The sequence below is a fragment of the Lissotriton vulgaris genome, chromosome 10 (assembly GCF_964263255.1).
Source record: "Lissotriton vulgaris chromosome 10, aLisVul1.2, whole genome shotgun sequence".
NCBI classification, from domain to species: Eukaryota; Metazoa; Chordata; class Amphibia; order Caudata; family Salamandridae; genus Lissotriton; species Lissotriton vulgaris.
Genome location: NC_141698.1, coordinates 257,858,468 through 257,878,205, shown reverse-complemented (window position 1 = coordinate 257,878,205; position 19,738 = coordinate 257,858,468). Strand labels below are relative to the sequence as shown.

At 44.3% G+C, this 19,738-nt stretch overlaps 1 protein-coding gene across 2 annotated transcripts in view; it reads right to left on the bottom strand.

The window, feature by feature from the left end:
* LOC147685068 (GTPase IMAP family member 4-like) overlaps positions 1-19,430 on the bottom strand; it is a 99,222-nt gene extending 79,792 nt beyond the window's left edge. For both annotated transcript variants that reach the window (XM_086940951.1, XM_086940952.1), the window contains exons 1-2: positions 19,343-19,430; positions 18,744-18,836 (exon numbers count right to left, since the gene is read on the bottom strand). In XM_086940951.1, the coding sequence (XP_086797077.1) occupies positions 18,744-18,779 (36 nt within the window). In that variant the 5' untranslated portion in view covers positions 18,780-18,836; positions 19,343-19,430. The remainder of the gene's footprint in view (positions 1-18,743; positions 18,837-19,342) is intronic.
* Positions 19,431-19,738: the final 308 nt, after the last annotated feature.

The window sequence follows — 19,738 nt, the reverse complement described above, 5'->3', positions numbered from 1 at the left end:
TCCCCTAGGAGGATGTACTCTGGTGAGGCTAGGGTGTGCAGGCTGATGAAGTCGGCAATGGTTTTGCTGAATTGTGTCCGTGGGCCCGGGGGTCTGTAGATTAGCGTTCCTCTGAGGGTGGTCTGGGGGTTAATGTGGATCTGGAAGTGTAGGTATTCGGCGGCGGAGATGCTGTTTTTGTGGATGATGGCGATTCCTCCTCCAGTTTTGTTGATGCGGTCTTTCTGGGTGATTTTGTAGCGGTCCAGGATGGCTATGGCAATGTCGGGGGCTGATAGAGGTCGTTGATAACATCAGACTGGCATTGGAAGACCATCAATCAGCCATCCTCGTTCTGCTCGACCTGTCCGCGGCCTTTGACACCAACTCCCATCGCATCTTACTACAACGGCTGTGGGAGAATGGTGTCAGAGGAAAAGCGCTAACATGGTTCTCCAGCTATCTATCTGATAGGTCCACTGCTGTTCAGATCGATAAATATGAGGCAGAAAAAAGACCTGTTAAAATGAGCGTGCCACAGGGCTCAATTTTGAGCCCCACACTCTTTAATATAATTATGACACACTTGGCAAGAGTGATCAGTGCTTATGGATTATGGAGAGGTGTGGCTCACTGGTTAGAGGCGGCAGAAGTGGAGAGGTGTGGCTCACTGGTTAGAGGCGGCAGACCTGTAAGCAGAGAACGGCCCGGGACCAGGGTTCAATTCCCGACGCGGCAGGGTCGTGGACCAGGGGTCAACGGACTCGATAATTCTTGCCTCAGTGCCTACTCTAACCGGGGAACACACTCGGTAACTCTGGGCATTAAGCTTGCCTAATCTCTACAACGGCCCCCCACAGACGCCAGGGATGCCTGGTTTCACCCTGGAGATACACAGTAAGGGACCATCTCACAGGGAAAACCAGGACGGGTTCCCCAGCGGTCTACAGCGCCAGGACACTCGGTTAGAGTAACAGTGTGCTTTACAAATATCCCACATTTACATTTACATTTGACGTGCAGTCCTATGCTGACGACACTCAAATCTTAATCACACTGGGACCCGATGTAAATGATACAAAACTACGGTTTAAAAACGGCCTGATCCATGTTGAATCATGGATGAATGTTAATTATCTGCAGTTAAATGGTGATAAATCAGAGGTTCTGCTCTTTGGCAAGGCAGCCGATTACTGGACCCATGATTGGTGGCCAGTCGAACTTGGCAGTTGTCCAACACCGAAGGAGTCAGTCCGAAATTGGGGTTTTCACATGGATAACAAACTGTCCATGGAAAGCCAAATTAATTATATTGTGGGCACTTGTTTTGGGCTAATGCGCAGTCTGAGAAAGATTTTTAAGTGGATTCCCGCAGAGGCCAGGAAACCCCTAGTACAGGGCCTAATTATTAACAGAATGGATTATGGGAATGCGCTTTTACTTTCTATAAACGAGCATTACCTGAAAAGACTCCAAGTTGGTGAGTGGGCATTGGCAGTGCCCTTAGCTGCTGCTTACAGCGCAGTCATTGCATTATATCTGCTGTTCTTTTAAATTATTTTATTTGTGTTGCTGCTAATTGTGGGACAGCGTTTTTAGGCTGCTTTTAAAACTGGAAAACTGAACTAGCAAATTCACTTGGGCTCACCTGAGGGGGGCTGTATACTTGCTCGGAGACTGCTCCCCCTTCCCGCCCCGGTCCGACGCGGTGACCAGCACCAATGCGCGGAGGGAGAGGAAGGGAAGAGACAGTCACTTCCGGTGGGTGGGGGGGGGTGGGGGCGGGTAGCGGTCTAGTGCTCCCGTCCTGCAGACGCTTGTAGGAATAAAAGAAGGATGCTTAATCGGCCGCGCAGCGGGCGCGCCAAAGGCAAGCCCGTCTGCGCCTGTCCGTGGCCGTGCGGGGACTGGGGCCAAAATCCCTGCGTTAAATGCGGTAAGAGTTCAGTGGAGTGCAAATCAACTCTATGACCTCTGTCCCAAGACCCCTATGGCTTGCTACCACAACGTAAAAGTAGATAAGGATATGGGTTGTAAAGAGTGTCAATTTGTATTCTGTGTGGCAGATGAATTTAATCGAGAAGCAACAAGGCTTTCATGTGGTCTGTTGAATTAGAGATCCATGCGCAAGCATAGGTTGGATATTTTCGACCTACTAACGGATAAGAAACTCAACCTCCTTTTCCTTACGGAAACTCGGCTGGACACCGACTCGGATCCAGACATAATTGAGGCACTCCCCTTGGGATACATGATTGTTAGGCTGGATAGGATGTCAGGCAGAGGTGGGGGGATATCCATTGCCTTCAAACAGCCGCTTAGCTGTCAATTGGAACCTCTAACTATAGCTGATAGCGAGGCGGGCGCTTTTACAATTAGGGTGAACCCGCGCATTACGGTAAAGGGACTCTTGGTCTACAGACCACCGGGCCCATATACTCGATTTGTCGCAAGCTTGTTAGAAGGTATTATGGAATCTGCCCTACATAGGGATAAGCTCCTCCTATTAGGAGATTTTATTATGCACTTAGAGAACTCCCTCAATAAGGGGCTGTAGATCTATGCCAGGAATTACAGGCACTACAATTCAACCTGAACTCGAAGATCCCGACCCATAAGGATAGCCACTTACTGGACCCAGTGTTTGCTAATTGGGGGGAAGTAGAAGTGAACCTGCCCATTCCTGTTCCCTGGTCTGATCACTTCATTGTTCCTTTTGTGATGCGAATTTCAGGACCTAGAGCCCCGGAACAGCCTTCGCTTAACCATCTGTGCCGTAATTGGGCTGGCTTCTCCCGGGCAAAGTTCAATGCTGCCCTGACTAAAGGAGGGCAGCCGGGGGGCATTGATGTAGAAACCGCACGTGGTAATCTTGAAAAACACATAAGAGAGGCCCTTGACAGCAATGCCCCGTTGCGTCTGAAGAAATCACTGAGTAGGTCTCTAAAATCAGCCCCATAGTTCAAAGACGACTTGTGCCTAGCTAAGACTGAGTGCAAACGTCTAGAGAGGCAATGGAGGGTATCTTTTCTTAATCAGGCCAAACTTGAATATCAAGATAAACGGAGAATCTACAACGGATTAATCAGGTGGGCTAAAGCCACGTATTATGCAGAGAGAATTGGGGAAGCAGAAAATTCCACTAAGGAATTATTTAAGATCTGTAGGGAAATCTCCTCACTTAAACCATCTGCAATACCCACGGAAAGTTCAGAGGAATCTTGCGATCGTATCGCTGGCTTCTATTCTGAGAAAGAGGCCACGATATACTCCTCCTTTCCGGGAGCTAAAAGAAGGGGTGTAGAGTTTGTGGAGCCCAAGTGGGATGAGGGGGGAGCTCATAGACTGGATAATTTTACCACCCCTCCACCCGAGATGCTGCAAAAGATCTGCAGGTCCATAATGTCAGGGTCACCCAGGGATCCCGCCTCGCATAAATTGCTCGCAGAAAGCCTTGACATCCTGGAGCCCTACGTTAGGCATCTTTTAGATGTGCCATTTAGAACGCACACGATGCCTGATGGCTGGAAGCAGGTGGTGGTACTCCCACTTCAGAAGAAGCCTAACGTCAGTCTGGAGAAATTGTACAATCTCCGCCCCATTTCGCTGTTGCCCTACTTGGCAAAAGTGGCAGAGAAGGCCGTTAATCTTCAACTCATGGCCTATGTGGATGAAGCCAATCTGCTCCACCCTACGCAGTTTGGGTTCAGATCGCTCCATTCTACAGAGTCAGTTCTACTTATGGCCACTGAGACCATCAGACAGGGAGTGGATGAGGGACAGACTATGGCTCTCATCCTATTGGACCTGAGCGCCACCTTTGACACTGTAGCACATTTCACCTTGCTAAAGTGTCTGAATAAGGGCGGTGTCTCAGGTGCAGCGTTCAAGTGGCTACAATCTTTTCTGACGAATCGTAGGTTCCAGGTTAGGCAGGGCACCAATTTTTCCAGAGCTATGGAATTGGATCAGGGTGTGCCTCAGGGCTCAGCCCTGAGTCCCACCTTGTTTAATCTCTACGTCTCCCCTAGGGCAAGTATATTTGAGGGTTATGGAATGCGAATTGTGTCATACGCCGATGACAGACAGCTGGTCATCTCTATGTCATGGGCATCTGATCTGGCTGCATCCAACTTCAGAGCTTGCATGCAGGAGCTCGCCTCCGGGATGGATGACAACTGCCCGAAGTTGAATGGTAGCAAGACAGAGGTGCTCGTGGTGGGGGGAGGCCCGTCTGTGTGGTCCTCGGCATGGTGGCCACCTTGCTTAGGACCAGTCCCCATGCCCTGTCAACAGGCTAAGAATTTGGGGGTGTGGATAGATTCGGACCTTACATTTGCACCGCAGATCAGTCGTGTGGTGGGGCGTGCTTAGGTGTCCCAAAAGGTCTACGTAAAATCATTGACCTTCTCCCTATTGAGGCTAGAAGGAAACTGGTGCACGCCTTTGTCACATCACGATTAGACTATGGTAACCTATTGTACTTGGGTGCCACGGTTAGGAGCCTTGACCGTTTGCAGGTGCTGCAAAATGCAGCCGCCCGGCTGGTCTTGAGGCTTCCAAGAAGAGCAGCCTCTAAAGCGGCCTTGGAGGCTCTTCATTGGCTTCCTGTCAGGAAGAGAATTGTGTTTAAGGCCTTATGCACGTGTCATCGGATCATTCAGGGTAGTGGACCTAGGCCCCTACAGACTTTAATCACTACCTATAGGCCTGTCCGCTCCCTCAGGTCTACGGGAACTGGCCTGTTGGTGATCCCTAAAATCAAAAAGACCTGCATGGGTGGCAGATCATTCCGGCTCCTGGAAGCAAGGAGCTGGAATAAACTCCCATGTGAGCTCCGCCTGGAACCCTCGGAGGTCAGGTTCAGAAGAAAGCTCAAAACACATCTGTTCCTTCAATAATTTCGTGGCTGCTCGTAGCACAGTAGGGGCATGGGGTTCTCGAAGTACAAAAGGGGGCGTGGGGCTTCTCACTCACCACAGCGCGGGGACACACCGGTGTGAGTAACCAGGCGCTTTATAATAAGCTCCCTTATTATTATTATTATTATTATTATTAAGTTCTCCTTACGCCGCCGCACGGTTGGTACTAGGCCCCCCACGACGATCTTCCGCCACCGTCTGTTTGAAAAATCTTCATTGGCTTCCGGTAAGAAAGAGTATTCTATTTAAAACCTTATGCCTGGTGCATAAACACATGTACAAAGTGGTTCAAAGTACTGGTCCAAGAAACTGAGATGGTATAATCCCCAAAGAGATCTTAGATCCGGTAAACAGTCAAAATATTGATTAAAAAATATCGAATGGACATAATATCGAGTTTAAAATATAGAATGGACAAAATATCGAATGGACAGAATATAGACATCAAAAATATTGTTTTTAAGGTAAGTAATGTAATATCGAATGTTAAAAATATAGAAAGTTAAAATATCAAAGTATATAATATAGGTTATTAAAATTATCGAATTTTTAATAATATCAAATTTTTTATAGTGTTTTTTTATGTTATTATATGTGTGAAAAGTGTGTATTTATGTTATAATTTATTTTAAGTAATGAATTTGCTTTTTTTAATTTTTGCGTAATTTAATTCTGTAGCGGGTTGTGGGTTTATAGGGGAATGGGGTGGGAAGTATTTTAATTATAATTAATTAAATATGTACATTTATTTATTGGTATTCATTTTTAATTTATTGTTAATTATTTATATTTGGTAATTAATTAAATTTTAATTGGCAATTAATTTTAATTAATTGATTAATTGCTAATTATGTTAATTTTACTAATTTATTTTCTGTAGCGGGTTGTGGGTTTATAGGGGAATTGGGTGGGAAGTAGTTTATTTATAATTAATTAAATATGTAAAATTAATTATTGGTATTTATTTAGAATTAATTGTAAATTAATTTTTTATGGGTAATTAATTAAATTTTAATTGCCAATTAATTTTATTTAATGATTAATTGCTAATTACGTTAATTTTACTAATTTATTTTCTGTAGCGGGTTGTGGGTTTATAGGGGAATAGGGTGGGAAGTAATTTATTTATAATTAATTAAATAATTCAATTTATTTAATTGTATTTAATTTGAATTAATTGTTAATTAATTTTTCATTGTTAATTAATTAATTGGTAATTTGTAATTAATTTGTATTAATAGGTAACTAATTGTAATAATTAATTTTAATTTGTAATTTTAATTGATTAATTATTATATTATATTAAATTGGTAATTACTTTTAATTACATTGTTTATAGATATTAATTTAGATTTTTTTAAATAATATATGAAGTATTTACTTTCCCTACTGTTGCACTCTCTGGAGTGGGAATAGTAATTTTTACCCATACGCTATCCAACCCTTTCCCTACTGTTGCACTCTTTGGAGTGGGAATTATAATATTAACCCCTACGCTATCCAATGCTTTCCCTACTGTTGCACTCTTTGGAGTGGGAATAGTAATTTTAACCCCTACGCTATCCAACGCTTTCCCTACTGTTGCACTCTTTGGAGTGGGAATAGTAATTTTTACCCCTATGCTATCCCACGCTTTCCCTACTGTTGCAGTCACTAGAGTGGGAATAGTAATTTTTACCCCTACGCTATCCAACACTTTCCCTACTGTTGCACCCACTGGAGTGGGAATAGTAATTTTTACCTCTACGCTATCCAACGCTTTCCCTACTGTTGCACTCACTGGAGTTGGAATAGTAATTTTTACCCCTACGCTATCCAATGCTTTCCCTACTGTTGCACTCTTTGGAGTGGGAATAGTAATGTTAACCCCTACGCTATCCAACACTTTCCTTACTGTTGCACTCTTTGGAGTGGGAATAGTAATTTTTACCCCTACGCTATCCAACGATTTCCCTACTGTTGCACTCTTTGAAGTGGGAATAGTAATTTTTACCCCTACGCTATCCAACGCTTTCCCTACTGTTGCACTCACTGGAGTGGGAATAGTAATTTTTACCCCTACGCTATCCAACGCTGCCCCTACTGTTGCACCCACTGGAGTAGGAATAGTAATTTTTACATCTACGTTATCCAACGCTTTCCCTACTGTTGCACTCACTGGAGTGGGAATAGTAATTTTTACCCCTACGCTATCCAATGCTTTCCCTACTGTTGCACTCTTTGGAGTGGGAATAGTAATTTTAACCCCTACGCTATCCAACGCTTTCCTTACTGTTGCACTCTTTGGAGTGGGAATAGTAATTTTTACCCCTACGCTATCCAACGATTTCCCTACTGTTGCACTCTTTGGAGTTGGAATAGTAATTATTACCCCTACGCTATCCAACGCTTTCCCTACTGTTGCACCCACTGGAGTGGGAATAGTAATTTTTACCCCTACGCTACCCAACGCTTTCCCTACTGTTGCACTAACTGGAGTGTGAATAGTAATTTCTAACACTCTTGCTATGCTACGGTAATAATATTGTATATTTTTTAATAATATTATGTTAATATATATATATATGTTTTAACAAATACAATTGTATTATTTTTTTATAACTTAAATTAATTATTTAATAATTTTAAGGTTATTTAAGTATTTTTAAGTATATTTTAGTTATTTACTTTTTAATATTTTTTTAATTTTACATTAATTTTAACAAATTCGATATTTTTACAAAGTACATATTTTTAAACGATATTTTTGATTCTATATTTTTGTACTTACCTGTTTGTAGATAGGATTTGGATATTTTTGTAGTCGATATTTTAAATGCCTATATTTTTGTAGTCAATATTATGTCAGTGATCCCTTAGATCCAGCAATGAGGTTCGGCTGACACACTTGAGAATACAAACATTCAGAAATGGCGGTCGTGCTTTTTCCTTTCTCGCTCCTGCCAACTGGAATAGGATGCCCCTCCATCTTTGCACCATTCCTCAACACAGTGTCTTTCAAAAAGGTTTCAAGACCTGGCTTTTTGCTAACTAGCCACTTACCTTTTATCTTCCATGTCAGAGTCGTCTGCTAAGCGCCATGAGACTCCTCGGATGTAATTTGTGCGCAATACAAATGTCCCTGATTTGATTTTATTAAAACATTAGGCACTGTGGACAGTGAAAAAACTGCTGTTAGCCCATTATCAAAAAAAGTTTATGCAGATTCCTAGGTCAGCAACAGGGCATTCCTTTTTCAGGGTAGCAGTGCACTTATTGATTCAGGCGTTCATTCCCATTCTGTGCTCTTTAAGGATGTGGAGCCACATGTACGAGCGGTTTTAGCTTTACAAATGGAGATTCTGATTCTGTGTGACCTCCAAAAAGGGTTGTAGCATGTATGAACCCTATTTTGCTAGTAAGTAACCTGTTACAGACTCTCAAAATAGGACTTGCGAGCTCCTATTAATAAGGGGTGTGCCAAGGGCATCCCTTCCTAAAAGCAAGTCACCGGGAGATGTACAATTGTTTTGTGACTGGAATGCGGTCGCGAAGCAATTGCAGTTCACTGCCTACATCAAGTAGGTTGTAAGCCAGTCGCAAACAGGATGGGCTTCTTTGTCATTGGCAGCTTAAATGTTTTAAAAGAGCAGACACTGGTACAGCAGACCACTGCCGACTCTTATAAAATGAAACTGAAATGTTCCTTTTTTTTTTAAAAACATATCTCATTTTCCTTTAAGGAAATGAGCTGCATTAAAAAAAAACGTTGCTTTACTCAAAACACAAACATAGACAGCTGGTCACCATCCCTGTGTTATTGCTCGACCACTTCAACCACTTACCTTTTGATACAGGTGCTATAGAACAGTAGCCCTTACATTTATGCACCACATTCCCTTTTTAACCTTGCCCCATCCCTGACAAAATAAATCCTAATCAGTGGCATGGAGGCAATTTAAAGTTCACTTCACTCTCACTCTCACCATTCCTGATCACTACTGCGAATAACCAGTTGGTCTCCCTCCTGGTGGTGGATAGCACAGATAAGACCCAATGATAATACTGTTCATGAAAAAGATGAATACAGACAGCCAAGATGTACCGCTATAATGAGCACTACGTGAATGAGTGAGAGTGCAAGAACCCAAGACCCTGGAAAAAACAGGAAAAGTGATCCATTCTCCTGTGATTACTTGATTATTGAATGGAAGCTGAAAGCATCTTAGCTTCTCTCTCCCCTACTTCATCAGAAGATAATACCTTAATAGACATAACATTCTTTAATGAATTTTCACCACTGACTCCCGCAAATACCTTGCCCTCTCCATTTGCAGCAACTCAATACAACTGTACAACTTGCACATCTTTTACAACTCTCCAGGCTTGAGTGACTCTTTCACCGATCACCTCTTGGTAATCATCACAACTAAGATTTCCTCCAATGCTAAAGAGATTTTCCTTGGTGATTTCAACCTGCATTAGAACGATCCCAAGGATTCTCACGTCAACGCCATTAAAGACCTCCTAACCAATCAACCCAGACTCAAGCCTGCTCACTGCCAACTCACTCAAAAGAGGCCACCTAGACTGGATCATCTCTAAGGAATCTTCAGTCAAGCTTATCTCCATAAACCCAGGTGACTGGTCTCACCACCAAGCCATTGCCTTCCCTTTACCCGGGACCCACAAGACAAAGGCACAGCAACCAGTGATTCCCAAATGCTGGGTCAGAGACACCAAGAACCTTGACCACAGGAAACTGGAGGCTCGCTGTAAATCTGACCTCCTCCCCCCCTTGCATATAACAACGGTCAGTGACCTCAATGATCACGGTCAACAACCATATCGAACAATCTGGATGACCTAGCCCCACTAAAACTAAAAAGAACACAAATCAAAGACAGAAACCCCTGCTTCACTGGATCCCTCAACATGGAGAGGAGATCCCTCTGGAATTTTGAAAAGAATTTTGAGACAGCACCCCTCTGCTGTGCATCTAAAACTTCTTCGCCAGGCGAGATATGCCTACAATAAGAACATCCTCAATTCAAAAAAAGAATACTTCAGAACGGAACTGGGGAATGCCAAGAATAGACCCCACAAGCTCTCTGAACTGGTCAAACACCAATCAAATAAACTGGCTAAAACACCGAAAGAAACTCCTATGTCTCTAATATCATCTGAGGATTTCTTCTCATTCTTCGCTGATGAAATCACAGCCTTAGGAAAGGAACTCAGTGCAGCTACATATTCTCAACCCCTTCCTGACCTGCCCCTTTCTCTGCACTGCCCCCACCGGCCTCACCTAAAAATCAAGCACGCTGGACCGACTTTAAGTACTGTGATGAAGACTCTGTCTCTAAAATCCTCTATACCTTAAACCCGAACAATCACTTTAATGACCAGCTACCATCCAACTGACTTGCTGCTGCCACCCAATCCATTGTCCTAGCTGGACTGCAATAATCAATGCCTCTCTCCAGCAGGGATCGATTCCTGACTCTCTGAAAGCCGGCTAAGTCCTCCCCATTTTCAAAAAAACGTCGCTGGATCCAGCCTCCCCCAACAACTTCAGACCTATCTCCAATATTCCTCTGTTAGCCAAAGTGTTAAATAAGTGTGTACAACAGCAACTAAGTCAATACATCAACAACTTCCACCTACTCGATGACTTCCAATCTGGATTCAGACCTGGGCACAGCACTGTAACTACCATGCTCCACATCGTGGACAATGCCCCCCAAGCCCTTGACCAAGGTAAAACCTGCCTTCTAATCCTCCTAGATCTATCCTCGGCCTTTGACATGGTCAACCATGGAAGACTACTCGAATGCCTTAAACTTAGGTTGAGTTTGGATGGCTCTGTTTTAGAATGGTTTAGGTCATTCCTCCACAGCAGGTCACAGAGGTTCCTAATTAACTACAACTTATCAGCTCCCTCCCCGGTCACGGTTGGAGCCCCTTAAGGATCAACCCTTTCCCCCACCCTCTTTATTCTTTACTTAGAGTGGCTTACCAAAGTACTTCACACCGCTAACATCTCCCATTATTTGTACGTGGACGACACCCAAATATACATCAAAATGTCATTGCTCGAGGAGATGCACGTCCTGAATAAGGCCCTGAAATTAACCATCCAATTGGTCGCCTCTAACCAACTCAAACTCAACGCAAAGAAAAACATATTTCTCCTAATATCCCCTACAAAAGCCAACCCGGAGATTCAGATGTGGATTAAGACCATCACAGCCTTATACTGCCCACCAACCATCGTGGCCTCGGCCAAATCTCTGAGAATAATCCTCGACTGCAACCGGAACATGCAGGACCACATCAACTTGATGGCTAAATCAGCCACGTTCCACCTAAGCTACCGAAGAAAACTGAAACCCTTCATCGATGCTTCCGACCTAAAAATGGCAGTCCAAGCACTAGTCATCTCTAGGCTGGAATATGTCTGTTCCACCCTCTCGGGTTTACCCAAGATCTCCGTGACACTTTAAAAGCCTGCCTCAACGCGGCCGCCAGACTACTTAACGGCACAAGGAAATTTGACCACATCTCTCCACATCTGAAAGCTTTGAACTGGCTCCCCCTCGAGGCCAGAATACAGCAGAAACTGGCATGCATTACACACAAGGCTCTATATGCAAATTCCCCTGCTTATCTTGCACAGAAATTAGTGGTATCTGGAGGAATCAGGAACTCCCGGTCCGCCAGAGACCTCTTGCTCCAACCTGCCCCTTTTTGGGAAAAGAAACCTACGATCCGGCTTTCTCCGGGGCTGCACCAAGAATTTGGAACTCTCTCCCACCCGCCATCGGAAGAATCCCTTCTCTGGCATGCTTCAAAAAAGAGGCCAAAACCTTCCTCGTGGGTAAATTCCTCACTAAATCTCTGCCTTCAACCACCACAGAGAGCCTGACTAATCTATGACTATCCCCTTTTCGTCAGATCACCTACTCACTCCACCAAGAAACTGTGGAGTCTTATACTGATTAACTGTAATTGTAGCCGTACACACGTGTACCTCTATTCCCACATGTGTCCAGCACCTCTGCCCCTCTCCAATCGTTTGTATACTTCTGTATTTCTAAACCTTTTTTTTTTGTTCACTTCTGTAAAGCTTGTATAGCGCTCTGATACTCTCATGGTCAAGTTCATGCTCTATAAAAAACTAACATAAAATAATTAAATAATGTGAAAATGAGTCACAGCCCTGAAGCTGAACATGAGAATTCCCACCAGTGATTGCAGTGAAACACCTGTGATTATTATTGAGTACTTCTAAATGGCTATTTTAAAAGTGCAATGAACAAAAAGGTCCAGACAGATCAAGCCTGTTGGATCTGGATGGTTAAGAGGGTCCTTCGGCTATGAAGGAAATGGAGGGCTACGTCCTTCCAGGATAAATCATTATACCGAAAAACTATCCTACTAAGGTTAGAGTGGGGTTATTGCCTCTAACATACCAGACAAAGTGTAGAGGGGTGATCGGTCACCCCTTGTGGGTATACTAGCTCCACATGACTGGTAGGGGGTAGGAAAATGTATTTTTATAAATAACCCTCACACACCCTAGTGGTGTCATGCTTCATCATTGGGTTCACCCTGACTCCTAAAGGTCAGGGTGAGCTTAACCGTATTTCAGGGAGCACTTACTAGATGGGTGACCAGGGTGCCTAACTAGAGATTAAAATCCCTCATCGTCTCCTAGATATCCCTTCATTAGTGGAGCTGGTGGGGAGACTAAAATAATAACTCACAGGTGATATAGACTTTTATGGTCCAATGATCCTTGTTTTTCGACCTATTTTTTAAGTGTGACTATTACTCTCATGCAGTCTCTTGGCACTGTTGAACCATAGTTTACTGAGGATGACAAGAACAGCAACAACTCATAGGTATCCTCGTTTAGGTGTAGAAGAAGCGCTTGGCAGCTTCTCTCGAACATCAGCCCAGACTATTCAAGCGATATATTTGCAGGGATGCTATTCTATTCTAAAGTTCCCAGGACTGAGAAGGCTCCACGTCTCCATTAAGAACCTGATAACAAGCACCCTGATAAACTGAGATGTTTCTTAAGTTTTGGGTAAAAGAAAATCCACAACCTCCATCAAATTTTGGCAGATCAAACTTTCTGATATTTATCAGGGGGTAAAAAAGGCAGGTGTTTAGTGATACGTGGATTCTGGTGCTATAAGCACTAAGTGCACATATTATTCAACATCAAGGGGAAATACTCAACCTGGTGCTTTTTTTCATATTCGGACACATTTTGAGCCCTCGAATTTCAGATTTTATTGACTACCTTAAATTCCACAGATGCCTCCAGGGCACTCATAATTATGCCCTTATAGGTCTAAGTCTTCGAGATTATGAGTATGGCCATATATTGAGACCATTATTCAGAAAAGGGGGTGGTGATGAACAGAGTGTCTGAATTAAACAGACCACTCTTACCCAGTCCAAAGATCAGGGCTTGATCCATCACCGTTATTTATCTCACTGCCCCATCCCAGCTCAGAACCTGGCTATATGCAAATCAGTCTGTCCCTGGCCCAGTGCATCATGGGAACAGGGCAGACTAAACTACCAAGCCAATTCTTCACCAGAAAGGAGACAAGCTACCGGGGACCGGTTTCTGGCATTTCAGCCGTCTTCGGCCCGGCTTGCTTGAATCCTGATGGAGCAGTGAGAAAGGGACTCATGTCTGAGTATACCCTGCCACACCTATAGTGGCCAAAAACGATTCAGAAAAGGGGGTGGTGATGAACAGAGTGTCTGAATTAAACAGACCACTCTTACCCAGTCCAAAAATCAGGGCTTGATCCATCACCGTTATTTATCTCACTGCCCCATCCCAGCTCAGAACCTGGCTATATGCAAATCAGTCTGTCCCTGGCCCAGTGCATCATGGGAACAGGGCAGACTAAACTACCAAGCCAATTCTTCACCAGAAAGGAGACAAGCTACCGGGGACCGGTTTCTGGCATTTCAGCCGTCTTCGGCCCGGCTTGCTTGAATCCTGATGGAGCAGTGAGAAAGGGACTCATGTCTGAGTATACCCTGCCACACCTATAGTGGCCAAAAACGATTCAGAAAAGGGGGTGGTGATGAACAGAGTGTCTGAATTAAACAGACCACTCTTACCCAGTCCAAAGATCAGGGCTTGATCCATCACCGTTATTTATCTCACTGCCCCATCCCAGCTCAGAACCTGGCTATATGCAAATCAGTCTGTCCCTGGCCCAGTGCATCATGGGAACAGGGCAGACTAAACTACCAAGCCAATTCTTCACCAGAAAGGAGACAAGCTACCGGGGACCGGTTTCAGGCATTTCAGCCGTCTTCGGCCCGGCTTGCTTGAATCCTGATGGAGCAGTGAGAAAGGGACTCATGTCTGAGTATACCCTGCCACACCTATAGTGGCCAAAAACGATTCAGAAAAGGGGGTGGTGATGAACAGAGTGTCTGAATTAAACAGACCACTCTTACCAAGTCCAAAGATCAGGGCTTGATCCATCACCGTTATTTATCTCACTGCCCCATCCCAGCTCAGAACCTGGCTATATGCAAATCAGTCTGTCCCTGGCCCAGTGCATCATGGGAACAGGGCAGACTAAACTACCAAGCCAATTCTTCACCAGAAAGGAGACAAGCTACCGGGGACCGGTTTCTGGCATTTCAGCCGTCTTCGGCCCGGCTTGCTTGAATCCTGATGGAGCAGTGAGAAAGGGACTCATGTCTGAGTATACCCTGCCACACCTATAGTGGCCAAAAACGATTCAGAAAAGGGGGTGGTGATGAACAGAGTGTCTGAATTAAACAGACCACTCTTACCAAGTCCAAAGATCAGGGCTTGATCCATCACCGTTATTTATCTCACTGCCCCATCCCAGCTCAGAACCTGGCTATATGCAAATCAGTCTGTCCCTGGCCCAGTGCATCATGGGAACAGGGCAGACTAAACTACCAAGCCAATTCTTCACCAGAAAGGAGACAAGCTACCGGGGACCGGTTTCTGGCATTTCAGCCGTCTTCAGCCCGGCTTGCTTGAATCCTGATGGAGCAGTGAGAAAGGGACTCATGTCTGAGTATACCCTGCCACACCATAGTGGCCAAAAACGATTCAGAAAAGGGGGTGGTGATGAACAGAGTGTCTGAATTAAACAGACCACTCTTACCCAGTCCAAAGATCAGGGCTTGATCCATCACCGTTATTTATCTCACTGCCCCATCCCAGCTCAGAACCTGGCTATATGCAAATCAGTCTGTCCCTGGCCCAGTGCATCATGGGAACAGGGCAGACTAAACTACCAAGCCAATTCTTCACCAGAAAGGAGACAAGCTACCGGGGACCGGTTTCTGGCATTTCAGCCGTCTTCGGCCCGGCTTGCTTGAATCCTGATGGAGCAGTGAGAAAGGGACTCATGTCTGAGTATACCCTGCCACACCTATAGTGGCCAAAAACGATTCAGAAAAGGGGGTGGTGATGAACAGAGTGTCTGAATTAAACAGACCACTCTTACCCAGTCCAAAGATCAGGGCTTGATCCATCACCGTTATTTATCTCACTGCCCCATCCCAGCTCAGAACCTGGCTATATGCAAATCAGTCTGTCCCTGGCCCAGTGCATCATGGGAACAGGGCAGACTAAACTACCAAGCCAATTCTTCACCAGAAAGGAGACAAGCTACCGGGGACCGGTTTCTGGCATTTCAGCCGTCTTCGGCCCGGCTTGCTTGAATCCTGATGGAGCAGTGAGAAAGGGACTCATGTCTGAGTATACCCTGCCACACCTATAGTGGCCAAAAACGATTCAGAAAAGGGGGTGGTGATGAACAGAGTGTCTGAATTAAACAGACCACTCTTACCCAGTCCAAAGATCAGGGCTTGATCCATCACCGTTATTTATCTCACTGCCCCATCCCAGCTCAGAACCTGGCTATATGCAAATCAGTCTGTCCCTGGCCCAGTGCATCATGGGAACAAGGCAGACTAAACTACCAAGCCAATTCTTCACCAGAAAAGAGACAAGCTACCGGGGACCGGTTTCAGGCATGTGGTAACAGCTGTATAGGTCTGTACAGTGGGAGACTTGTTTCCTTCCCAGTGTAAGAATTGGCTTTTGTAGTTTGGTTTGCCCTGTTCCCATTATGCACTGGGACAGGAACAGACTAATTTGCATACAGCCAGGTTCTGAAACTGGGATGGTGCAGTGAGCTAAAAAACGGTGTTGGATCTAGCCCTGATCTCTTGACTGGGTGAGAGCTTTCTGCTTAATTCAGAGACTCTGTCCCTCACCACCCCTTGTTGTAAATATTTTTGTCCACCCTAAGCGTGGAAGGGTATTCTCAGATGTGAGACCCTTGCTCATTGCACCATCAGGATTCAAGCAAACCGGGCCGAAGACGGCTGTAATGCCAGAAACCGGTCCCCGGGAGCTTGTTTCCTTCCCAGTGTAAGAATTGGCTTTTGTAGTTTGGTTTGCCCTGTTCCCATCATGCACTGGGACAGGAACAGACTAATTTGCATACAGCCAGGTTCTGAAACTGGGATGGTGCAGTGAGCTAAAAAACGGTGTTGGATTTAGCCCTGATCTCTTGACTGGGTGAGAGCTTTCTGCTTAATTCAGAGACTCTGTCCCTCACCACCCCTTGTTGTAAATATTTTTGTCCACCCTAAGCGTGGAAGGGTATTCTCAGATGTGAGACCCTTGCTCATTGCACCATCAGGATTCAAGCAAACCGGGCCGAAGACGGCTGTAATGCCAGAAACCGGTCCCCGGGAGCTTGTTTCCTTCCCAGTGTAAGAACTGGCTTTTGTAGTTTGGTTTGCCCTGTTCCCATCATGCACTGGGACAGGAACAGACTAATTTGCATACAGCCAGGTTCTGAAACTGGGATGGTGCAGTGAGCTAAAAAACGGTGTTGGATCTAGCCCTGATCTCTTGACTGGGTGAGAGCTTTCTGCTTAATTCAGAGACTCTGTCCCTCACCACCCCTTGTTGTAAATATATTGAGACCATGGCATACGTGAAGGAGACAATATGGTAAAAGACTTGCTAAAAACCCATGGATCAGTGTTGCCTTATATCCATACTTCACATAAGCCATCTTAAAAGCCAGTTGAGCTGTTTTGAAGCCAAATGCTGTTACATTTCCTCAGTTTGTAAAATAGCCTGACAGTGACATTTTGGATATTTTGCAATCCCCAAGAGTTTTTCTTTGAGAGGTCTAAGTATATTGATTTCGAGAAGTCCAACTGCAATTGAAACAAATTTGTGGGGCATATTCTCAATATATACAATTGGGAGAAGTGGCCCCTGTCATATAAGACACAGTCTTTTATCCATTCCTCTCCTTGAATGCCAGGAACTTGAGCCTATTCTTACTATAGCTAAAGTGAAACTACTAGTCCCAAAATGCGACCTACTTTAAGCAGAAAAAAATCAGGAATGGCTGAAGGTGTCCAATACGGAACGTGACCATTCGGAAGCGTTGTTATTTAGAAGGCCCATACCCTATGTAGTATAATGGATAGAGTGACATGCATAGAAATATATATGCATAGTGCTATAGGGGACTTGTTAAAAATATATTTTTAGGTTGTATAGTTTTGTCTTTTGAAACAAATTCTGTAAAGAATCACCAAGATACATATCTTAAACTGCTTATTAGAAAATTCTGCTGTTCTTTTAATACTCAAGCCTTGTCGATATGCCATGCTTGTACCATGAATGCATGTCCAGTGTTTTGTCTCCGTATTTGATTCTGGGGTTGTGCCATATGGACTCTAGCTGTGTTTTCTTTATGCTAGTACCTAGTAGCCTATCTACACTTAGGAGGGCAGCCTTGGTGTTTCTTAGGACCCTTCAATCACAGCCAAAGAGGAAAGGGACCTCATTGACCTGCTGCTGACAGCAGCGGTCAAAACAGTACTGAACAACTAGAAGGACACAGGGAAAGCCACGTCTAGAGCATGGTTCAGCTGGATCACAATCCTGAGAGGATCGGACATCATAACGGCGAAACACACACCCAAGACACATAGACAGTCAAACATGCGGAAGTCTCTAGACAACTACCTGTCCTCGCATAAACTCCCGTAGGAAACATAGCCAGTCAACCAACCCTACAGGTACCACCTAGACTCAGCCCACCTGACATTGCAAACTCCCACAAAATCCTGCGCTGCTCCACTCTTCCTATCTTTCCTTACCACGATCGGGGCCGGGGATCAAGAGTGACAATCAATGCAAGATGGGGGGACGGAGGAATCAAACTACAAGGAAGAGCGTGAAACGGACACTAACCCCCCCCCCCCTCATCCCCCCCGGTGCTTTTTCTCCTTTCTTTCCCTTCTTTTTCTCTTCTCCCTCCCATGTATATGTTATGCTCCATGTAAATATCTTTTTCAATAAAAAATTACCGAAATTAAAAAAATACTCAAGCCTTGTCACACTGTAATGGCAAGTCCTTAAAATGTCACTTTTTGCATTTTTCAACTTTGGGAGTTTCCTCCATATTTGATTTCTCAGCAAAATTTGCCAAATAACGTATTTACCTGTGTTGTTTGGAGCCCCCTCCCACACACCCACACACACACATTTGAAAATCCACTTTTGGGGAAAATTAAAAAAATTATGTTTGTGGTCACACTTTGCCGATACCACATTACGCAAAACGTTCAAAATTTTCAATGTATCCCTATTCTGCAAGCACAACATAAACTTTGCACACCTCTAAATCCCAACTCACAACACAGAGCTCAGCCATACAATGACATTGTGAAGATAAATCTTTTTGAGTAAAATCATGTAACAAACGTAACGTCTGAAAGGTAAAACGCACTTACATTGTGGCCAGCGACATTCTGTCCGTGGTTGCTCATGGCTGGGGATTACTTCTTGGTCTCTTTCAAAAATCCGGAAAATTGGTTTTTATAATACTATGAAAACAAAGAAAGAGGTGAAAGCAAAGAGGGCATCGACATTATGATCGCAATTATGCGAGTGATCTTTTTTTTATCTGGTTGGGTCGTAAAGTCCATTTAACAATCGTCCATTTTACATCACTCGCCTGTTGTAGTTCATATAAAAATTTGTATCGTTTTTTGGTTTGTCACCATCAGCCCTACCTCGCTTTGCATTTTCCCAACACAAGCACTCAGCTGTGAACGAGGTATGCAGCGTTCTGAGACTGGAGATTAATATCTGTTTTTACTATGTATTTAATGGAACTGGTTGTTATCAAAGGGAGCTGTGCGTAATGGATAACAATCCTGCCGATTCTAGCCGTGAAATTACGCACTGCCTCATAAAAAACAGAAACAGCTGTGCCGTTGTGTTTCACCCACCAGCACCTTGAGCCCCACAGTCCGATAATCTCCCACCCAGGTGGACGTGTGACGAGCGTCAACACTCAATTAAAGCTAAAGATATTCGGGTACAATACCTCGATGCGCCGTGGAGTGGAGTCAGGGAGCAGGCTGTCACCTTTCCTGCTCTGGGATGCTTCTCACGAGACTCTGAGAGCAACGCTGAACAAGGACCGGCCTCTAGACAAAAATTAAAGCCAGGTGCGTCAGATAAACAGGAGGCTGACCCCTCCCTCTGAATCAATTTACCTCTGCCTAAAGGGCGGGGTTACAAGAAGTAATTCCAGTTTCAATACCACGAGCAACAATCCTTTTAAATACTATGCAGTTTATTTGGCGTTACCTTAGAACCCACAACGATATATATGCTTTGTTTATTGAGCGTTACCATAAGACGCACAATGATATACATGATTTAAAACAGTCATCTTTCAGTTTTGTATACAGTATACTGTACAACAGAGGCTTAGGAA